Source organism: Musa acuminata, chromosome BXJ2-8 (genome assembly GCF_036884655.1).
Source record: "Musa acuminata AAA Group cultivar baxijiao chromosome BXJ2-8, Cavendish_Baxijiao_AAA, whole genome shotgun sequence".
NCBI classification, from domain to species: Eukaryota; Viridiplantae; Streptophyta; class Magnoliopsida; order Zingiberales; family Musaceae; genus Musa; species Musa acuminata.
The window spans coordinates 53425809-53445916 of record NC_088345.1 but is presented as its reverse complement, the minus strand read 5'-3'; the positions used below and the strand labels follow the sequence as shown (position 1 = coordinate 53445916).

Genomic DNA, 20108 nt, shown 5'->3' with positions numbered 1-20108 from the left:
GATGTCATCCAGGGATGGTGACTCCGAAAAGAGAAATCTTATCCGGTGGTGATGAAAATAAAGAATTAAGAAAAAAGAATGATAATTGTAGTGCATTATGTTTCATTAATTAACAGTGAGCATAAAAAAACTTAGCCTTTTAATCCTTTTCTTGAGCCTAAATCAAAAGGTTAAAGGATAGGAAGAAAGAGGGAGAAGAGATTATCAATATTGTGAATAATTCCCCCACATGAATTTATTCCAATCATCCCAAATTAATCTCGAGTTCCAAATGTTAAGAACAAGGAAAAGAAGATTACCTAATAGCCTTCATGAGTTCCTTCCCCCCCCAAAAAAACAAAAGAAATTGAAAGAAAATTACTATTAAAATAAGAAAAAAGAAACCAAGTAATGAAAGGTAAGTCTAAGGTGGTTCAGCGGTCTATTTGTCCTCTATGCATGGGCCGGGCCGAGCGCTTGGTAAACCGGACTTGGTGGGCCGAAGCTGACAAGCGGCGGCGCGGCCGTGGAACTGGCCGGCGGGGGAACGTCGGTGGCGGTGGCTGTGGGCGGCGCAGGCGGCAGGATTACGGTCGGTGGCGGCGTGGTGGGCTGCGTGGGAACGTCGGTGGCAGCGGGCGGCGGAGGCGGCACGGGGATCGTGCCCGCGGGAATGGCGGCCGCGGGGAAGGGTGGGGCCGTGGAGGCGGTGGCGGTGTCGGCGGGAATGGGGTCGGGGAAGATGGGCCGGCATCCGGCGACGGTCAACGACGATGACTGGCAAGGCTGGGCGGCGGCCTTGTGTGCCCAGCCGTGCCGGACGAGGCCGAAGCCGACGACGAGGCCCACCACCATGAGCGCCCCTACGAGGAAGAAGAAGATCTTGGTCGCTTTCCCTACGTAACACATCCTCCTCTCTTATCTCCTTCAGAGGTTTCAGACCATGGAAATCACAAGAAGAAGAAGAAGAGAGAGAGAGAGAGAGGAGCAGTGACCAAAACAGAGGCAGTTGGCCTCTCTCTCTTTATTTTGTTGTTGCTTGTGTCGGGCCACCGCTGCACGCGTTCACGTGAAGCTGAAAGCCAAGAGAGATAGAGAACTACAGAGTAAAGGAATATAAATAAAAGGGGAAAAAGAAAAAGGAGCAGTACTGGCTGGAGACACCTTTTGACCACAAAAATCACACCTTCACTCACTTCACATGTTGGGCCCACAGGGAGGTGTAATAATGGGTGCAAAAGTATAGGTTTTTGTTGTGCATATAGGCAGATGGAGCTCAAAAGTACTGCATACATGTGAAGTTTCTTGGGAATTAGATCTGACAATGGTGCTAATTTTAGTTAGGTTTTGGCCTCAATGATAGAGAGAATGAGCCTCTTATTAAACAAGCACTACACAGAATGCTCGCAAAGAAGAAGATGCAAAAAGGGGTTGAAAAGTGATGATGATGATGATGATGATGTCCTTTGTTGCTCCTATTGTCCTTTTTTAAGTGGTCCTCATACTACTTGATTAGCTGTTTTGCATTCATGTGTCAACTTATGAGAGGTTGAGTGATGGATTTGGAAGTTATGAGAGGAATCTCTCCTCTTATTTAAACATGAGATGTTGGGAGGAGAAGCCATTGTTTCTCAAACCAAACACAAATTTCTTGATACAGATAAGAGATCTTAGAATGAATCAAATATCATAAAAACATAAATGTCACAAAAAAAACACAAATTCACTACTTCAGAACATGATAACAGCATGCAAAGAGACCATATTAGAGTAAAGGTAGTGATTCCAAATTCATAGACATAACAAGTACAAAAATGAATGATTTCAGTGAAAAAAAGAAGTTTCCATGACAGAGTAGAAAACATTCCAGGAGCATAACTGCTCTTGATTACAAATGGAATGCAACAACAAACTTCTAGAGAAGGGATTTAAAATGTCATACATGAAGCAACTTGATGCCTTGATGCTAACTGGATGCCTCTTCTTTCTTTTCCTTTCTTTCTTTCACAACCTTTTTCCAGTTCTCTGTGCTGTCGATTATTTCGCCAGTTTTGATGAGGTAGCGGACTCTGGTTCCGTCCTCGAGGATTTTGTGACCCACTCTGCTCGCCACTTCTTTTTCTTTAGAGTAAAGCATCACATTTGAGCTGTGGATAGGTGCTTCAATCTGTTCAGAAACAGTTCGTTGTGCAGGATAACTCAGGCTCAACACATGAGAAAGCAATGGAAGGAGTAAAGTTCAAGAGAGGAAAGCCTGATCCTGCCATTTGCTCATTCATAAACATGAATGGAAGTTCAGAAAATAGAGAGCATACCTTGACAATCTGCCCAGGTTCACCTTGTTCTCTGCTCTTCATGTGCTTTGTTTTCAGGTTCAAGCCTTTTACAATCACAGTGCTGTTATGCCTGAAAATGCGAGTAATTTCCCCAATTTTACCGTTCTCATGGCCTGTGATAAGTTTGACTGTGTCCCCTACCTTAACATGCATTTTATGCAGTATGGGAAGACTATTTGGTTTACATTCCTTGCGCTCCCAGCGTTTAAGCTGCAATAGAAGATGAAAAATATAAAGAAAGCGATAAGATCATCCACAGAATAATTCACCTAGTTCGGTGCTCATTGGTAATCTAATTTCCGATAGCTCATAAAGGAAATAGTTTAGCACGATCATCTTCAATATAGAACATGCAGAAGAACCGATGAACTAACCCTCATTACTATAGTGCATGGCTGGTCCACCGATTTAACCTGCAACAAGAAAATGCAACACACTTATGTTAATTACAAAAGATCAATAATGGGGAAACCATGCACTACAGAGATGTGAAAAAATCAAAATTAGCATCACATACAGGGCCCAGATATTCTAAAAGTATTTGAGGACTTGGACATCTCAGATATTACTTAATTCAGCTTAGTCATAAAATTTATCCGGCACAGCAGCTCAATAATCAGAACATCATGCAAAGTAACATTTCATAGTTGCTGATATAATTCACAGTGGTCCTATTGTATGTTTGTTATCTACCGACTTCAGAAAATACATATCAATATACCTTCTTATGCCTGAACCATCCATTTCTCTGAAGACAATTTGTTTCGAGTAGTACTTACTGATCACAACAGTATTGTCTCTAAAAAATATTATGAGCCAAATTTGTATTTGTGGACATTCATAGTTGATGTTTGATGATAAATTTTAAGGTTTTTCTTCTTTCATTTTACATTTATTAAGATACATAGCTTAGCTTAAGAGTATTTTGTGAAATAATAAATAGGTAACCAAACATCATTATCAATTTTAAGGAATATGCTTGAAAATGGTAACATACAAAGAATAGGGTCAATTGATTATAAAAATCATCATCAAATTCTTCATAGCACATGCTATATGATTTGGTGATGTTTTACCTTTCTTGATATTCCAAATAGGATAATGTTTAATCATAACATGGAAAAATTGCATAAGTCCCAAGCCTTACATATCCCCTCTGCATATGTGTTAGTTTCCGGCCTAGATCAAAGAATTTGGTTTAAGCCAAGTTGAACAAACTGCAAGTGGCTATAAGGATGAGCCAATCGTCTCAACATGGTTTACTTGCATATGACTTAAGGCTTAGTGCAGGTAAGCAATTAGTTTTAAGCTGGATGATTCAAATGACACAAGTTTCACAGAAAGGTGCTACGTATAGGCATCCATGCCTCTCTTACTCGTAGAGGCTATTAGACATCATATGAGAAGCAAGGATATATAAAATATAAAGAAAATTGCAATTTGCAATCACTTGTCAAATTCTTGATGCCAAAATATACATTGTGCAACTAAATCAGAGTTTCTAATTCCACATGCTTGTTCTTCTTGATCCCCTTATGCAACATTTTTGAGAAAACACAGTTTTTTGTTCCTCTCAAAATCCAAATAGTATAATTTCAACACAAACTAGCAAAAAAGATCGTTTTCTATATACGCTATAGAGTTCATTAGTAAGACCATCAAAATGCAAACACAAAAGAGCATTCAAATGGCTACTAAATAGCATCAACCACTAATCGCTTAAAATCCTTGTTCTGGAAAAGGAACCGGTTGCTTTAGTTCTCTGAGAAACCTCAATTCCTAGAATTAGAAAACGGAAACGTCAGAGGAATTCTAACTCTTTGTCTTTTCCTACCCCTAAAATCGAAGTCCATTGGTTCCAATTTACCCTGTTGAGAGAATTCAGAAACGAAATCAAAGAATAAACAAAAGAAAGTTCTTTCTACGGTCGACAATCAAATTTATGAAGTAAAATGCCATCTAAAAGTCATCTTCTCCGCATTTTCCTCTCAGGAAGTCGGATTAAGGCACAATAACACATCAAATGAGTTCAAAAACCAAACATTTCAGAAAGTAAGGGCAGAGGGGCAGAGAGCTAACGGGCGTCGTTAGGAGTGGGGGAGAGAGGCGCTGGCCCAAGAAGGAATTGGAGGAGATGGAAAGGGAAGCCATCGAGCTCTGTAGCGCCACCATCGTCGCCATCTTCGAGCGCTCTCTTCTGCGCTTAGGAGTTTCGGATAAAGCGCAGAAGGGGTGAGTGGATGTCCCTCTTTACCCCCTTTTTTTTATTGATTATATATATATATATATATATATATATATATATATATATATATATATATATATATATATATATATATATATATATATATATATATATATATATATATATATATATATAAGCACACACACACCCTCAACATTACGTAATTCTCATAATTGTGCCAATATATATACGAATTTAGCATATATAACCTTATAAATCTAAAATTTTCCAATAAACTATTTTGATTATATCTTTCATTTAACAGTAAGTTAAAACCCTGAATAATATTAATATCCTTTAAACTTAACTAGTTAATATTAGGTATAATTAGCTATGGTTAATCTAGAGTTTTTCGATGAATATTAATAGTAGAAATATGTGTTATATATATATATATAATATACTTATGTAACGGGATCCGAATGCATTACAAACATATATATATATATATATATATATATATATATATATATATATATATATATATATATATATATCTTTGTCACATGTTACAGTTACTATAGTCCTAAATCGAAAGGGTGCAGACAATAACAATTGGTTTGGCTGTTTGATGAAGCAACGCAAACTTAGATTGCTACGTGAAGGATTGGAAATCCGAAAGGAGAAGAAAGAAACAAGCACAAGCATCTCCAAGTTTATCACGTGTCTTAGAAGACTTTGATGCTTTTAATTTATGAAAGAGTTCCAATAAATGAATCAAAAATATATTCCAGAACTCATCGCATTATATAAATATGATTCAAATGATAAGTATTAAATAATATAATGGTCATAATGAGATATTTTTAACATGAATGTGAAAATAAATTTTTTGAATAGGGATTTAGATTTATATGGATTAACCTAAATGATTCGTAAAGAAAATGAAATAAATATAAAATTTGGCATGAAGATTTAAGAAATTTATTTATGATTTTAAACAAACTTCTAAATAACAATATATAAAGTTTCTTAACATTATTATTTTCTTTATATTTAAGGAAAAATATTGTTGATCAATATTTATATATGAATATCATTGAAAACTAGTTTATTATATTGATCTTATTTATAGATAATAATTTACTTACTATGGTCTTAGTTTATTATAGTAAATCAAGAAATTTTTCTCCAAAAATTCTAAGATAGTTAATATGAATAAAATAATTTATGTTATTGACATTGAGATATTCAGAAATAATCTTAAAGATTGTTAAGACTATCTTAGAAATGATATATTGATTGAGTCTTATAAAGATTAAATATATAGCTTCTTCAGTAAATAACAAAAGTAAAAAATTTTAGACAAAACAAAAATTATAAAATAATTTTAAAAATTTAAATAAAAAAATATTCATTATACATGCATTATTAGAAGTCTATTATATGCTCAAGTCAGATTAGATATCAATTTTATAGTCGGAATACTAAGTATATATTAGAGTTATCCAGAAATTAAACACTAAAAGACTATAAAAAAATAATAAGATTTTTGAAATAAAAAAGATAAAAGGTTATATGTTCACATATATGAAATTTAATCAACTTAAAACAATACTTTTTTAGACACTAATTCTATAATTAAAAGAAAAATAATAATATATTATTTTATTATCAACTATAGAAATACATTTTATGACATGCTTTGAAGTTACTAATCTAGCTTTATAACCATAAAATTTTATATCAATATTTGATATGATCTCAGACTTAATTATCAACGCTGAAGATACTTTGTGACATACCGCAATATTTTTCTTCTCTAAGAATGATAAATACTCTATTAGTTCTATACATTATGGTATAAAATATTTGATGATTAGAGAAAATCTAAAAATAATTAATGTCAATTAAGAACTTAAATTCCATTATATTGATTGTTGATCTATTCACTTAAAACCTAATTTTTTTAAAAATATATGTTCTTATGATTGAATTTATGAACAACCCATAAAAGATATAATATTATATATTCAATTAATATTATAATTAATATTTTTATTTTATATATTTAAAGTTATTTGTTTATATTATTTTATTCCTATTCTATATACTATAGTTGAATATGATAACATAAGATAAAATTTAAAAATTATTTTAAACTACATTAAAAAGGACTAATAATATTATGATATATAAAAGAAAACATGACATTGATAACGATCGCTATGACTTAAATTAATAGTTAGACTTAATATGATATAATATTTATTTAAACTTATTGATAGTTTTATAAAATTTATGTGCACATGTAAAAAAAAATTAAAAAAATTAAAATTTAATTAAATAAAATAATTTTAAAATAATTTTTTTATTATTTTTAATTTTATTTCATTTATATCTTGTAAATTAATGAGCAACTGTAAAAATATTAGTTTATGTGATCTTACCAAATTAGATAAAATATATTATAAATATGACTGAATTTGATTATCGATAAGTAAAAAAATCTAATAATAGTAAAATTTATTTGATGGGAGAGACACTTGTAAGGAATATAATTAGACTTCTTTTTATTGACTGATAACTATAATTAAAATTTAATTATATTTATAATGTATGTTAATTAAACGAAATGTCCTTCTCTTCATATCCGATCCCAGCAAATCACATTGGTCCATTCGATCTCCTTGAAGCTTCGGCAACAACGCATGAATTCTGAAGCACTCCACCGAAATTGCACCCAGCACTCCTCTGCTTTTAACAAACACAAGCCTCTCTGGCATTGGGAGTTACCGATGGCAGCGTCGGCAACACTCTGTTTCATCTTCTGCTTCATTGCAACCAGTGATGCTATTAGTAGGGCTGACTTCCCCAGTGGTTTCGTCTTCGGAACAGCTTCTTCATCTTTCCAGGTGCGAGGCCATGCACAAATGTTTCGTCTTTTCTTTCACGTTCATCCTTACGTCTTGCTCTGAAGAGTTCGACACCTCAGTTCGAAGGAGCTGTAAAAGAAGGAAATAGGGGGCAAAGCATATGGGATACTTTCACAAAACGATCAGGTACAGTTTGTGTATCAATATGTATAATATGCACAGAGGGGCAAAAAAAGCAATCATATAGTTTGGATTCTCTGTGTTAACCTTAAAGACTGTTATGTTATTGGCAGGGAAGATTTTAGACTTCAGCAATGCAGATGTAGCGGTGGATCAATACCATCGGTACAAGGTGAACTCTGGAATAATATTCTGTTCATATTGAGTAGTCATCTGCGGATGTTTAGTGTGTTTAGATTTCCCTGATGAAACTTGAATCCAATGAGATTATCCTGATGAAATCTGACTCCAGCTTAATTTTACATTGGATCTGAAACTTCGAGTTTTTGCATGAAATAAAGTTGACAGTCCGAAAGCAACTCCTAGAACTGAAAGATCTTCAAATTATGGATAAGAGACTACAAATAAAATAAAGGCCCCAAGGAAGCATCGGAAAATTTAAGAAAAGCTTTGTTTATTCTGATAGATTACTCAAAGCACCAGCAAGTGCTTATGACAGTAGGTGCAAGATGCAAGATACTTGCAAAAGCTGCCTTACAATGAAAAGGGAGAAATCATAATTGTTCTATAAAATATTTTTTCTATCACCGGAGCAGCAATGTGCTAACTTACAAGATACTTTTTCTCCATGGCCTACTTCACCTAAAGAGGTGAAGGTACTCTGACATGTTGAGAGAACATATTATTTAGTCAATGATAATGATGTGGGAGAACTCTAGCTAAATGACAACCTATACTACTGTCACCTATTGTTAGTTGAGGTTCGAATCTTATCCTCTTTTCAAGACAAAGTTCAGCACATATTTTCTCTCTTCTACTTCATAAAAAATGTAGAAAGTTCAGTTTAAACAACAAGACCACTGATGAAAAACATGAGAAAGAAAAGGTACAAGAGCAAAGAACTGAATACTTGCTTAAACAAGGAACTTGCATGATCAAATTTTGTCCATCATATTTGTGAGGAAAGACGATCTATAATTTTCATTTACTAACTCAATCTACAGATATTTTCACTTAAAAGAACATCCTAGTCTCGAAAGACTCAGAATATTTCTTACAACCTGAAGGGTGGGTCTTCACTTGTACACTTGATATCTTATGAGCAAACTCTGTAGGTTGAAGATAACAGTAGCATTCCATTTTAAACTGAATTTTCCTTCTTCTTTTTATTTTTTGGTTGTGCTTACAATTGTCTTGGAAACTTCACCTATATATGTTAGAAAATTTTATGATTTTGAATCAGAAACTTCTTGATATCCAACAGCTGTTCTGCTTAACCTTATTTTCTCAACAATGAGGTTCCCTTTTTCTTCCCCCTTGAGATCATACAACTTACAGCCTTTAACACAGCAAGCGAAAGATCTGCTTCGGTAAACTAATACATTTTGCAGGATCTTGTGAGACAAATTCAGAATCACTCAACTGATATGAATTTTCCATATAACTGCAGTTTGCCTAGACATTGAATTAACTGTGAACCACCATGCTTAATCATATAGTGCTTTCCCATCACATAATCTTGCACTTGCAGCTTATCTGAGCTTCTTCCATGAACTCGGCTCATTCACAAATACAGGCTTCTTGAAGTTGTAACTTTTACACTGGAGAGCCATCTGCTCTAATGGTCTTCTCAACAAAAAAGACATGTTTAATTTCTTCATGCAGAAGAATGATGACGGACTTCATGAAATATATTTAACATATTATTTTATAGTACCAAAAGATACTGCTCTCTTTATGCAGACAGATGTGGATTTGATGAAGGACATAGGAATGGATGCCTACAGGTTCTCTATCTCATGGCCACGGATATTCCCAAGTAATACAGAGCTGGCTAATTGGCATTAGAAATATTTATACCTCTTTCCTGAATAAAATAACAAGCTTCCTGTTCACAGATGGAACCGGGGAACCTAATCAAGAAGGAATAAGCTACTATAACAGACTCATAGACGCTCTGCAAGAGAACGGTGACCTTTTAAAAGCCTTTCCTTGTGGGTCCTAATGAAAGTTTCAAGGGCTGAGCATTCCCTTTTTCTTCTTTTTCCCCCTTATTTTTCTGTTTCAGGAATACAACCTTATGTTACACTCTTTCACTGGGATCTTCCACAGGCTCTAGAGGACCGATACAATGGATGGTTGAGCCAAGAGATCATGTAAGGATTAAATTGAATGTTTATTCAGTCAGCAAAATCCAGAAAAGAAAGCTAAAAGTCACTCTACAATGCAGACAAGATTTCGAGCATTATGCTTATACTTGTTTCAAAGCATTCGGGGATCGAGTGAAGCATTGGATCACCTTCAACGAGCCTCATGGATTCTCAATTCAAGGATATGACACAGGTCTGCAAGCTCCAGGAAGGTGTTCTATTCTATCTCACATTCTTTGTCGGAGAGGCAAATCATCAACTGAACCATATATCGTGGCTCACAACATCCTCTTATCTCATGCTGCTGCATTTCATACTTACAAGCTCCACTTTAAGGTAAACCATTGGTTTAAATTGCTGCAACCTCTCCACTGCCATAAAATGTATCAGAAATGGCATGATAAGAAGCTAAGTTTAATCTGTAGGAAAAGCAAAAGGGCGCTATTGGAATAGCTCTTGATTCCAAATGGTATGAACCTATATCTGGCACTGAAGAAGATACAGATGCTGCCTATAGAGCAATGAAATTCGAACTGGGATGGTAATCTGCTACCGATTTCATGCTATATATAAAATAACCTAGTACCTGGACTGATGATTGATTGTTGAATATGGATCTGAAGCAGGTTCTTGGATCCCCTTATGTATGGAGATTATCCTCAAACCATGAAGAAACTAGTAGGTGACAGACTACCCAGATTTACCAGTGACGACTCTGAGTCGTTGGCTGGTTCACTAGATTTTGTAGGAATTAACCACTACACCTCATTATATGCTCGGAATGATCGGACAAGAATCAGGAAGCTGATACTGAATGATGCTTCATCTGATGCAGCCGTTATCGCAACATGTATGACAAAATCATAAACAAAACTTTATTCCTGATAGACCATACTAATTTCTACCATGTTCTCAACAGCTACTCGGCATGGAGAGAGGATTGGCGAAAGAGTAAGTCACGACATTCATGCTTCTAATGACTATTCAACCGATGCTCAGGTTTAGGTACTATCACTTCATGCTTCTTTCAGGCTGCTTCGGGATGGCTTCACATTGTGCCATGGGGTATTCGCAAGTTAATGAACTATATCAAGGAGAACTACGAGAACCCGCTAGTTATCATTACAGAAAATGGTAAAACCAATCTGATCGAATCCAGAATTAGCTCTCTATTTTGACAGATATTACAAAAAGTCATTCGGTATTGTAGGTATGGATGATCCAAATTTCACTAACCTAGACATAGCACTGAAGGATGAAAAGAGGATACGCTATCATGCTGACTACCTGTCAAACCTGCAAGCTGCGATACGGTAATTTTCTTTCATGCTAGTTCACTTGATGTTGTGGTCATTAATCTTGTACTGATCTCAAATAAATCAATTGGCATGACCATATTCAGTTCCACTGCTTCCTTTTTTTATGAACCAATGCAGGGAAGACGGTTGCAATGTGCATGGCTACTTCGTGTGGTCATTACTAGATAATTGGGAATGGAACTCAGGCTACACAGTTCGATTCGGCCTCTATTATGTTGATTACAAGAAGAACCTAACGAGGATGCCAAAAGATTCAGTCCAGTGGTTCAAGCATTTCCTAGAACAAGAGTACGACACTTGACCAAAACAAAAACACGGTCAAAAAGAAAAACTTATTGCAGGATGATTTGTAGAGTCGATTCACTGTCCCTCGTAGTTATTTATCTTAGTTCGGTTCGATAGTCATTCAAGAGGTTAGTAGTTCCAAATGTCAATCATAATCCATTTGTGAAGTAACAATTCCTTCCCTTCGTAAACTGTATCTTCTGTACCAATTAAGGAATATACAATCGACGATGTGTCTAAGAGCTGAACTTAAATCAGCAGCGAAATAATAAGAGAAACACCGACAAACATGATTAAGACGTAAAAGTTCAAAGTTCGCTGTCAAACAAAAGAGTAAAACTTCATGGATTTGGAAAGCACGAGAAAAGAATCTTGATGGATTTACCTAAGAATTCGTGTGCACGAGCGATCTAACCTCGTCTGTTCTTGATCCACCAATCGAACGATTCCATGTCCAATCGAGATCGCTGCGACGAGATGGCTTTTGCCGCAGCTCCATCGAAGGCGAAAACCGTTTCTGACGCGGCCAACAGCCACATCTCGACATGGAAACCCCATTGCGATGGCCCATCCTCCACTTCTCACCACGCTCGCCCCTATCTGAAAAGGGCGGAATCCCACGCTGGAAAGCAACGAGTGGGACGATTAGAGGTACAGGCTATCATCCATACGCGTTACATTTATAATTGCTCGAAAATTAATCATGTGCGATGATTGAGATCGTGATAAACTCAAAATTAACCCCAAATATCAAAAAGTAAATGATATATATATATATATATATGAATTTGAATCATTTGTATGATAAACTTGGCCAATTTGATAACATTTATATATAGTTGCCACAAATATAATAAAACACATTGAAAACCATTGTATGATAGACTGGAGTGGTCGATACACAGAACAATGATAGATTTGATAATTTTCTCACTTACATATTATCAACACATAAGAATTTCATTTGATCAAATTTAGTAAATAATAGCTAGTAAAAACTTTGTAAGACAACTGCAGCATTTAGATCAAATCCTGCCTCCACCAATCCACCAATCCTCCTTTCTTTGTTTATCCTTGGTAACAAAAAAAAAACACACACACACACAAAATTAAGTTACGATAGGCTCACCTAGCTTTATAAGTCTGATATGAATATTACAATAACACATCAGCTTGCTACCAAATGACCAGAGATATGCCAAAATAGGACCTAGTTTGATCATCAGCTTCACGTCTCGGTTCATACAAAGTAGCTTACAACTCTTGATCAGATCACTAGAGCTATATGGACATAAACCTGACGAAGTAGAGACGTAAATAAATCAACCACACAGCTCAATGCACACCTTTAGATTACCCTAGCAAGAAATGGCGTGCTCCATGCATAAAAGTATATAGTTGACCAATCGTCACTGTTTTATCCGACACCAATTGATGCCTACAAAAGATGACATTAGAGGTATGAACATGAGATTTCTACGAATGAGACATAATAGAAGGTCATGCAGAGATCATGCCTCATGCGGAAGCAGACCCAGCCTGAGGGGTTTCTCCAGCCGGTCTTCTACGTTCTGGTGGAGGGCCATCCCTCCGCCTCACATATTTTCTGCTTTCGTTCTTTGATCCACGTTGCTTCGGTTGATAAGTAGGATATGTACATGGGATTATCTCCCCATTTATGTATTTATCACCTGAAAAGGGAAGGAAGGCAATAATGTAATCATGAATCTAAGCACATGGTATTATCTCGCCAGTTATGTATCTATCACCTGAAGACAGGAAGAAAGACAACAATTTGAACATCAAAATAATATGAACATTTAAGTGCTTTCAACTAACCTCCATAATCTTTGTTCTTCACATCAATGTATGAATCGGGCAGTACCCAGAGGACTCCTGGTAAACCTGAATGCAACAAAAAATTGTGCAAACAATTTAAGAATAAACAACCAAGGATTTGATATTATCGCAAATGTAAGAGTACCTTTAAATTTTTCTGATGTTTCTTCAGATACAGTGCACTGGAATCCAGTATATGTGGTTGTGCTGAAAGCATACATGTTCTTCTTGGCTTCTTCCATGCTGCAAGAGATACATGAGAGAGTGAAGAATTGAAATAAACAATAATAAATTTACCAAGCTTGTACATATATAATTTCAGGCAATACCATTTATGTCAACAATTTGCTTTATATTAATGCTACTTACAACAACATGGATTCTAACATTAAAAAGAACACCATCAAGAGAACATTTGTGATTCAGAAATAAAAATTCAAGGTATTCACATAAAAAACTATTCAGTACAACCTCAAGTCCCATTTTGTTTGTAATTTTTGTTCCTAAGAGCACCATGAATATCACACACTTATGGTGCATCTAAAAGCCTCTCAAATAATCTATCTTAATCATCCATGTTTTGATAAGCAGGGATCGTTCATCACATCAAACTATAAAAGCCTATGTTCTCGTTTCAATGTAAACAACTTGTTCTGATTGAATAATATATATTTTCTAATTAAATGACAAATACTCTTTGAGTCAGTTTGCAAAGTACATCCTAGTGCAAACATAACTTTTGTCACTATCATTTGTGCCAAACAGGCAGAAACTAAGATCAGCTTTCATCAATAGATCAACTGTGAGGGTTTGATGTTCCAATGTAGAGGCTTTGAATTTTTTTTATAATGTCTCATTATAAAACCAAATGCATCCAAAAATGATGGACTGAATGAGATATGCTAATCATTAACTATTCAATGTATGTGAAAGCAGCATAGTATTAATGATGAGTAGGCATAGCAACGCAGATGTTGCATCCATTGTCGAAAGAGGAACAGAATGTTGATATATGTTGTCGTTGTTTTATTTTTTTGCCTGTTCCACATGGCATTTGGAACAGACTTAAAAGTTCAAATGGGATACTTTACTTCCCTAGTAAAATTTCATCATCCATCTTCTACTAACACAGTCAATTCGATTGACATGTTGACCGAGTGGGAATTTCTGAAGGTATCATACAGCATTTATCAGGTCCAAATTAGAAAGCAGTCCATAGGCATCACAAGTTTTCATGCAATGAATCTAGAACAATTTCATGCACATAATTTTTCACAGAAGTGCAGCATGGAGTAGAATGTTATGGATAGTGATAAAGAAATGGGATGATATGATACTAATTACAAACGACATCCAAAAAAGAATCTCACAAAATGATAAGAACGCATATCAGTTATTCATCTTTCAATTGCTTTAAAAGAATCATACCTCAATTATTTGATGTGTAAACTCCAAAACATCCGATGTGGCAGGATCAAACAGGTCATTAATCATAGTTATATGTCGCTCAAAGTAACAGGATAACCAACTTTTGTTGCACCACATACCAGTTTAGAAAAGGATGCACCTTTGAAGGGATTGAGTCTCTGAGCAACTTATTACACGACTAAATTATCAGATTTGGAATTGTGTAACTATCTCAATGTTTGCACAAGTTCATGCAATTAGCCCAACTATCTGAATATTTTCTTAACATTTCATGACCAAACATATCCTTCGAGTAGCAAAATCTTTAGCTTTCTCTACAATCTAACACGGTCTAATTCAGAGAAATCAACTATTTCAACGTCTATATCTGCTGATTTCACTCGGTTGCCCTTAATTGAGCAATGTAAACCCTAAAGAAAAGGACGACGACACCAAATAATCAGTAAACAAGTCAATCCGTCTCCGAATAATTAGCATTAAGATAGACAAAAACAATCATGTAATGCACAAAGATAACAAGATAAACAAAGGAATCTACCTTCCCAGGACGGTGGCGAGAGTGTTGAGATAGGTCTCGATCATCTGCTCCCGCGTGGGCGCCGGATCCTTCGGGAACTCCATCACGATGAGCCAGTGGTTGTAATCGCAGCCGGGGAGCATGATCGTCTCCCTCGGCTCGCTGCTGCCGCCCCTCCTCGACGAGTAATCGGAGTCGACAGCCATTGCGCGGATCGCCGCAGGGGCGCCTCCGATGCCACCTGACCGGGAGACGACCCGGCGGCGGGAGGAGAAGGCGGGGCGAGGGAGCATCGAGGCGGGGAGCAGAAGGTTAGAGGTTGGTGAAGGCGCGGATGGTAGGGCTCTGAGGCGGATGAGAGAGGAAGAGGGGGAGCTCATCGTCGCCATCAGAAGCGATGAGCTCATTGGGCGAACAGTGGGGAAGATAAGGTTTCGGTTCGGTGTTTTATGTGGGGGGAAAGAGATTCTTTTTTGAGGGAAGGGGTTTAGGGTTTTGGGCCCATTGGGCTGCCAAGTGGGTTCAATGGAAAATTTTGATTTCTTTCCACAATTATTATGTTGATAATTATTAATTATAACATCATAAAATGTTAGCACAGTCATCTAAGGAGATAGAATGACACTTAAAAAATAATTTAATAAATATTTAAATATTCTTGATAAATTATCGCTCGTCGAATCCAAGCACGAGGGTTCGAGAGGAATTATATGATTTGGGTCGGCTCAATAATAATTATTCGCTTTAGGTGAGTGGTAAGATTATCCTACGTTTTAATTGATTGATATATTTATCAATTTTGAATTTAATTAAATATATTTGAAAAATTATTGTTTTTCATCTCCCTTTCGTATGTTAAGCATGTCTTCGATTTTTATCATAAACGAGGGTGACAGTTCATTTGTTGTTAATTTATTAAGATATCATATGTTTCTACTCGAGATTGTATCATCACAACTCTATTTATACCCAAATTAAAGTAAATGAGCAACTAAATATGATAATTTCATTAATGTTTTTTTATGCATATAAGCTATAATTTGGATATATATTTTACTATTCCAACCTTTCATTGAATTAGGTACTTTAAATCAGGTTTAAGTGGATCAATATATCTCATAATCTAGTCTAGTTTAACCATAGAATGATAATAAGTATAGTAATGAATGATCAATATATCTCATAATCTAGTCTCATTTAACCATAGAATGATCAATATATCTCATAATCTAGTCTCATTTAACCATAAGTATAGTTAATAAAATCTCAAGTTTCAAATCTGTTTAAATAATATAGATTCGAGTGATTAAAAATGATTGAGACGAGTTTTAGTAATGTTATGATGATCACATAAAGTTTTTAAACGATTAATATTTTTTTTCTTACATTAATATGATGCTCGTATGCGTCAGACCTATCATTTATCAAATAATTTACTAATAAATAGAATATTTTTATTAGTTAGCATATTTGATATTAGAATAATTAAATTCACAATTAACTTTTTAAAGGGGAGAACTCATCTTGTAGTTGTAGCTCGCAATATGATTGTCCGGATGACATGGTCGTCACCTTAGCCCGATAACAATGATAAATTCAGAACGAAATATTTCACCTGGGTCAAGCTGCACATGTGATTCAAAACCGAGTCAAGCTGAGAAAGGTATCATTGATCTTTCAACTATCATTTTAGCACTATAAGGAGGACTCTATGTCATAAGAGCGCCACGCTATCGATTTATTCAACTAGCATTAGATCAAGGGTGCACCACTTTCGACCTATAACACTTTCACCCAAGGAGGCCAATAGTCGATGTTCTTGATGCTCGACACCTCAACCTCTATCTAAACTCCCATATAATATTAACGGTTATTTAATGACTCGAGTCTCTCCACTCTAATAATGATAGCAATCCACAAGCTGATTCCAATAGATGTCTTCCTAAACCTTGCCTAGCAAGCCTATACTCTTATCAGGATGATGTAGTCAGTCGTTTCTCTACTCTCATAGTTAGCGCCTATTGTTCTTCCTCAGCAGCCAGTGGTGTTTCAAAAGCCTAACAAGCCACCTCACCCATCGTAGACCCAAGTTGTCATAGAACCACCTTGGCTAGCTGATGCTTCGATTGAAGGGGTCCCGAGGTCCTCGACCATTGAGTGTATCAAGTCATGTTGTCCATGGTCGACAGCTCCCAAATTCGAGGCCAATTAGTGGAGGATCCAAAATGCACTACGTGACACTCTAAACTCACGGCCATTGCTTCCTTATCGGGGTTGAACAACCAAATACTCAACTCCCCAAGATTTATCCTTACATGAGAGCAACTTAAAAGTTAGAAGCCCATCTCCCCAAGATTAGGAGAAAGTGCCTTGAGAAGTGAAGCGTACCTTAAGGGGCAAGACTTAGAGCAGCCCCGATCAGTCAGTTATCATCCATGGACTTGATAGCACCATACTTCTCTCCTCTCGAAAGAAAGGGTGTCAACTAAAGTGTGTAGACTAGACTAATCCAAATCGAAGACTTCGTCCAAATTGATGCTAATGAAGAAGAATCGTTCATTTCGATCCTTATTGAAAATCGATACCTCCTTATAATTTTTTAAAAGAATAAATAATATTATAACGATCACATAGAGTTATTTTACATAAAATAAAATAATTTTTTTATCACATTAAATAGTATAATAAAACCCGTGACATATTTGACAATTTCCTAATAAGACGAGCACACAATAAATTTTTTTACCAATCAATATTTTTGATATTAAAATTATAAATTTACCGTTAACCCTAAATATCAAAAAGCCAAAGAAAACAAAACAATTCATCCACCAAACCTCATGCGATATGATAAGGCCACTACAACAAAATGAGATGCATCACATCATCAACAATCGGAGAGGAGTAAATGGATGGTTAATGCAAGCAGATGGATGTACACAACGTGCCCCATACTTATTATGACCTAACTTTATTGCACTGTCGTTTCCATGCAACCTTAAATCGATGTCCGGTGTCCTGCTCCGGTGAAGTGAATCCATGTAAACCCACTTCCTCCCCGTCGCTATTTAACCCGAGACGGCGTCTTCCCGCCTGCCGATCCGATCAGGTCATCGGACGGTCGTCATTGTTAGATCGGCGCACGGAAGGCATCCACGATTTCATCGCCGTCGTCCAAATGGAGGTACGATTCGTAGTCATTCGTTTTTCTCGATTTTATTTTATTATATTTTTGGATTATTTTTTATAGGATGGATGGACGGGTGGGTGGGTGGGTTTAGCACCGATAACGCGAGTGACACGTGAACAACCTACCAATAATTCATGTCTTAATCAATCTAATATGATTCGGATTTATATGTATAGGACTATACACGAGGTACATTCGATATGAAAACGTTGAGTTATTAAGGTGTTACATGTACGAAGATCGAGGTTCAGATAGATTTTTCTACTCGATTCCTCTAACATCCAAATTATTAATATGAGTACATAAGTATAGATATGAGTGGTCAAAAAGAGATTCTCATTTCATTATGTTGAATACGAGCTTTTATATATGGTCATAAAAGGGATTGAATATTTTATAGAATGTTCTATAATAATATAATCTCTAACTATCTCTAACAATCTCCCCTTAGCTTTTTATCCTTATAGGCAATAAGGGAGAAGAGTCTATGATCGTCTGCCTTATACCATTGTTCACATGGGTAGACATATGTATGTTGACCTTCATGTTCTCCTTTTAATCCGAATACTATACGGAGGTCGCGTGTTGGATGACGATATTCTCTATATCACCAAATAATTATTCGTTTCATTAATTAAATTATTATTTTAATTTAATAATTACACGATCTTACTATAAAATGTCCTCGAGATGTGTCATTTAATCATGAACAATACTCACTTATATCTTGTATTTCTTGAATATTTTGATTTAATCAATTTAAGCATAAGATGACTTAGTTTCTACATCACACTTACATCTAGATCGAATGAATCTGTAATGTGTCGGAGAATCTGAAGTATAAAGTGAGGAAGGGCAAGAGATACCGTCTTCATTTATTTTTTCATTAAAACAGATTAAATATGATATAATTAGATCAGATCGGGGTAGTGCAATGTGTACTCGGAGTGTAATTATCATCTATAATGTCTGGTCTACGTGGGAGATGGACAATAAATGATAATATAAATATGAGTTGATGATGAAACATAAGTGCACACGATATTAACTCAAAAGCAAATTATGTTCATTACCTGACACATGCGTAAGTTGGTGAGACCGTTGTGTGTAGCTTTTAATGCAATCCAACTACTACGGTGAATTAATGTGCATCTATTTGGATATCACCGGTGGCCTGAATGCATGCATCAATTTGTATTTTTAGTTATAGTGTTTATATATATATATATAGGATAAAAATAATATAATTGACATAAAAAAAATTATTTTGTTTACATGTTATTGATCATAAAACAATAAAAACATCAATTTGAAGTAGCACTATTTTATTTTTTTAATTTGGTGTTATTTTTTTCTCTAATATCTTGAATATCTCTTGATGAATATCGGTGAGGCTCTTCATCTTTATTTATTTTTTATTAGATGAGAGAAGAAAAAAAAAAGTAAGACAAAGATGACAAGTCTTGTGATGGGTGGGTGACGACGAGAGATATTATGGAAAAAAAATTAAATAAAAAAAATAAAATTAACAATAGAAAAGCAAAAAAAATAGGAGCTTTTTTCGAGGAAAGCATGCTATTTTTATTGTTTTGAGATAAACAATATGTAAAAAAACTTAATTTTTATGTCAATTATATTTTTTAATCATATATATAACACTACAACTAAAAAATACAACTAATAACCCTTTGTGATTTTTTGAATATATTTTTTTATTAATTTTAGAATAAAATTATTTAAAGAAAACTTATCAGTTATACTATTATTGAATATATTTATAGTATTTTTGATGCATCAATAAAAACATCGTAAACCTATATATAT

General features: G+C 35.2%; 4 protein-coding genes across 5 annotated transcripts; 1 reads left to right on the top strand and 3 right to left on the bottom strand.

Moving 5' to 3' along the window:
* Positions 1-432: 432 nt before the first annotated feature.
* Positions 433-834, bottom strand: LOC135620456 (vegetative cell wall protein gp1-like). The gene has a single exon (XM_065123381.1). The coding sequence runs from the start codon at positions 832-834 to the stop codon at positions 433-435; it is 402 nt and encodes a 133-aa protein (XP_064979453.1).
* Positions 835-1718: 884 nt separating this feature from the next.
* LOC135620291 (large ribosomal subunit protein uL24c-like) lies at positions 1719-4573 on the bottom strand. The gene is made up of 4 exons (XM_065123134.1): positions 4395-4573; positions 2690-2728; positions 2295-2525; positions 1719-2146 (listed from the first exon to the last, which is right to left on the bottom strand). Exons 1-4 carry the CDS (start codon positions 4494-4496, stop codon positions 1946-1948), a joined length of 573 nt encoding a protein of 190 aa, XP_064979206.1. The 5' UTR covers positions 4497-4573; the 3' UTR covers positions 1719-1945.
* Positions 4574-7077: 2504 nt separating this feature from the next.
* On the top strand, positions 7078-11587 carry LOC135586551 (beta-glucosidase 25-like). The gene is made up of 13 exons (XM_065123132.1): positions 7078-7415; positions 7496-7562; positions 7670-7728; positions 9300-9375; positions 9455-9526; positions 9625-9712; positions 9787-10042; positions 10132-10247; positions 10333-10556; positions 10626-10657; positions 10738-10840; positions 10917-11019; positions 11143-11587. The coding sequence occupies exons 1-13, from the start codon at positions 7212-7214 to the stop codon at positions 11324-11326; spliced, it is 1584 nt and encodes a 527-aa protein (XP_064979204.1). The 5' UTR covers positions 7078-7211; the 3' UTR covers positions 11327-11587.
* Positions 11588-12419: 832 nt separating this feature from the next.
* LOC103995638 (multiple organellar RNA editing factor 9, chloroplastic) lies at positions 12420-15533 on the bottom strand. 2 transcript variants are annotated; one of them, XM_009416273.3, is made up of 5 exons: positions 15116-15533; positions 13295-13392; positions 13150-13215; positions 12828-13001; positions 12420-12748 (listed from the first exon to the last, which is right to left on the bottom strand). In XM_009416273.3, the coding sequence occupies exons 1-4, from the start codon at positions 15499-15501 to the stop codon at positions 12829-12831; spliced, it is 723 nt and encodes a 240-aa protein (XP_009414548.2). In that variant the 5' UTR covers positions 15502-15533; the 3' UTR covers positions 12420-12748; position 12828. The 2 variants fall into 2 exon arrangements, with proteins under 2 accessions (XP_009414548.2, XP_009414549.2); XM_009416274.3 differs by having other exon boundaries at positions 12420-12722.
* Positions 15534-20108: the final 4575 nt, after the last annotated feature.

What these genes read in the sequence shown, in the direction of transcription:
- LOC135620291 (XM_065123134.1), bottom strand. Translation starts at nt 4,496, where the DNA reads ATGGCGACGATGGTGGCGCTACAGAGCTCGATGGCTTCCCTTTCCATC. An exon ending in CCCCACTCCTAACGACGCCC is followed by an intron (nt 2,729 to 4,394) that starts GTTAGCTCTCTG and finishes TTCTTGTTGCAG; the next exon opens with GTTAAATCGGTGGACCAGCC. An exon ending in CATGCACTATAGTAATGAGG is followed by an intron (nt 2,526 to 2,689) that starts GTTAGTTCATCG and finishes CTTCTATTGCAG; the next exon opens with CTTAAACGCTGGGAGCGCAA.
- LOC103995638 (XM_009416273.3), bottom strand. Translation starts at nt 15,501, where the DNA reads ATGAGCTCATCGCTTCTGATGGCGACGATGAGCTCCCCCTCTTCCTCT. An exon ending in CTCGCCACCGTCCTGGGAAG is followed by an intron (nt 13,393 to 15,115) that starts GTAGATTCCTTT and finishes TATCTCTTGCAG; the next exon opens with CATGGAAGAAGCCAAGAAGA. An exon ending in AACATCAGAAAAATTTAAAG is followed by an intron (nt 13,216 to 13,294) that starts GTACTCTTACAT and finishes TGTTGCATTCAG; the next exon opens with GTTTACCAGGAGTCCTCTGG.
- LOC135620456 (XM_065123381.1), bottom strand. Translation starts at nt 834, where the DNA reads ATGGTGGTGGGCCTCGTCGTCGGCTTCGGCCTCGTCCGGCACGGCTGG.
- LOC135586551 (XM_065123132.1), top strand. Translation starts at nt 7,212, where the DNA reads ATGAATTCTGAAGCACTCCACCGAAATTGCACCCAGCACTCCTCTGCT. An exon ending in TACTTTCACAAAACGATCAG is followed by an intron (nt 7,563 to 7,669) that starts GTACAGTTTGTG and finishes TGTTATTGGCAG; the next exon opens with GGAAGATTTTAGACTTCAGC. An exon ending in ATGGCCACGGATATTCCCAA is followed by an intron (nt 9,376 to 9,454) that starts GTAATACAGAGC and finishes TCCTGTTCACAG; the next exon opens with ATGGAACCGGGGAACCTAAT.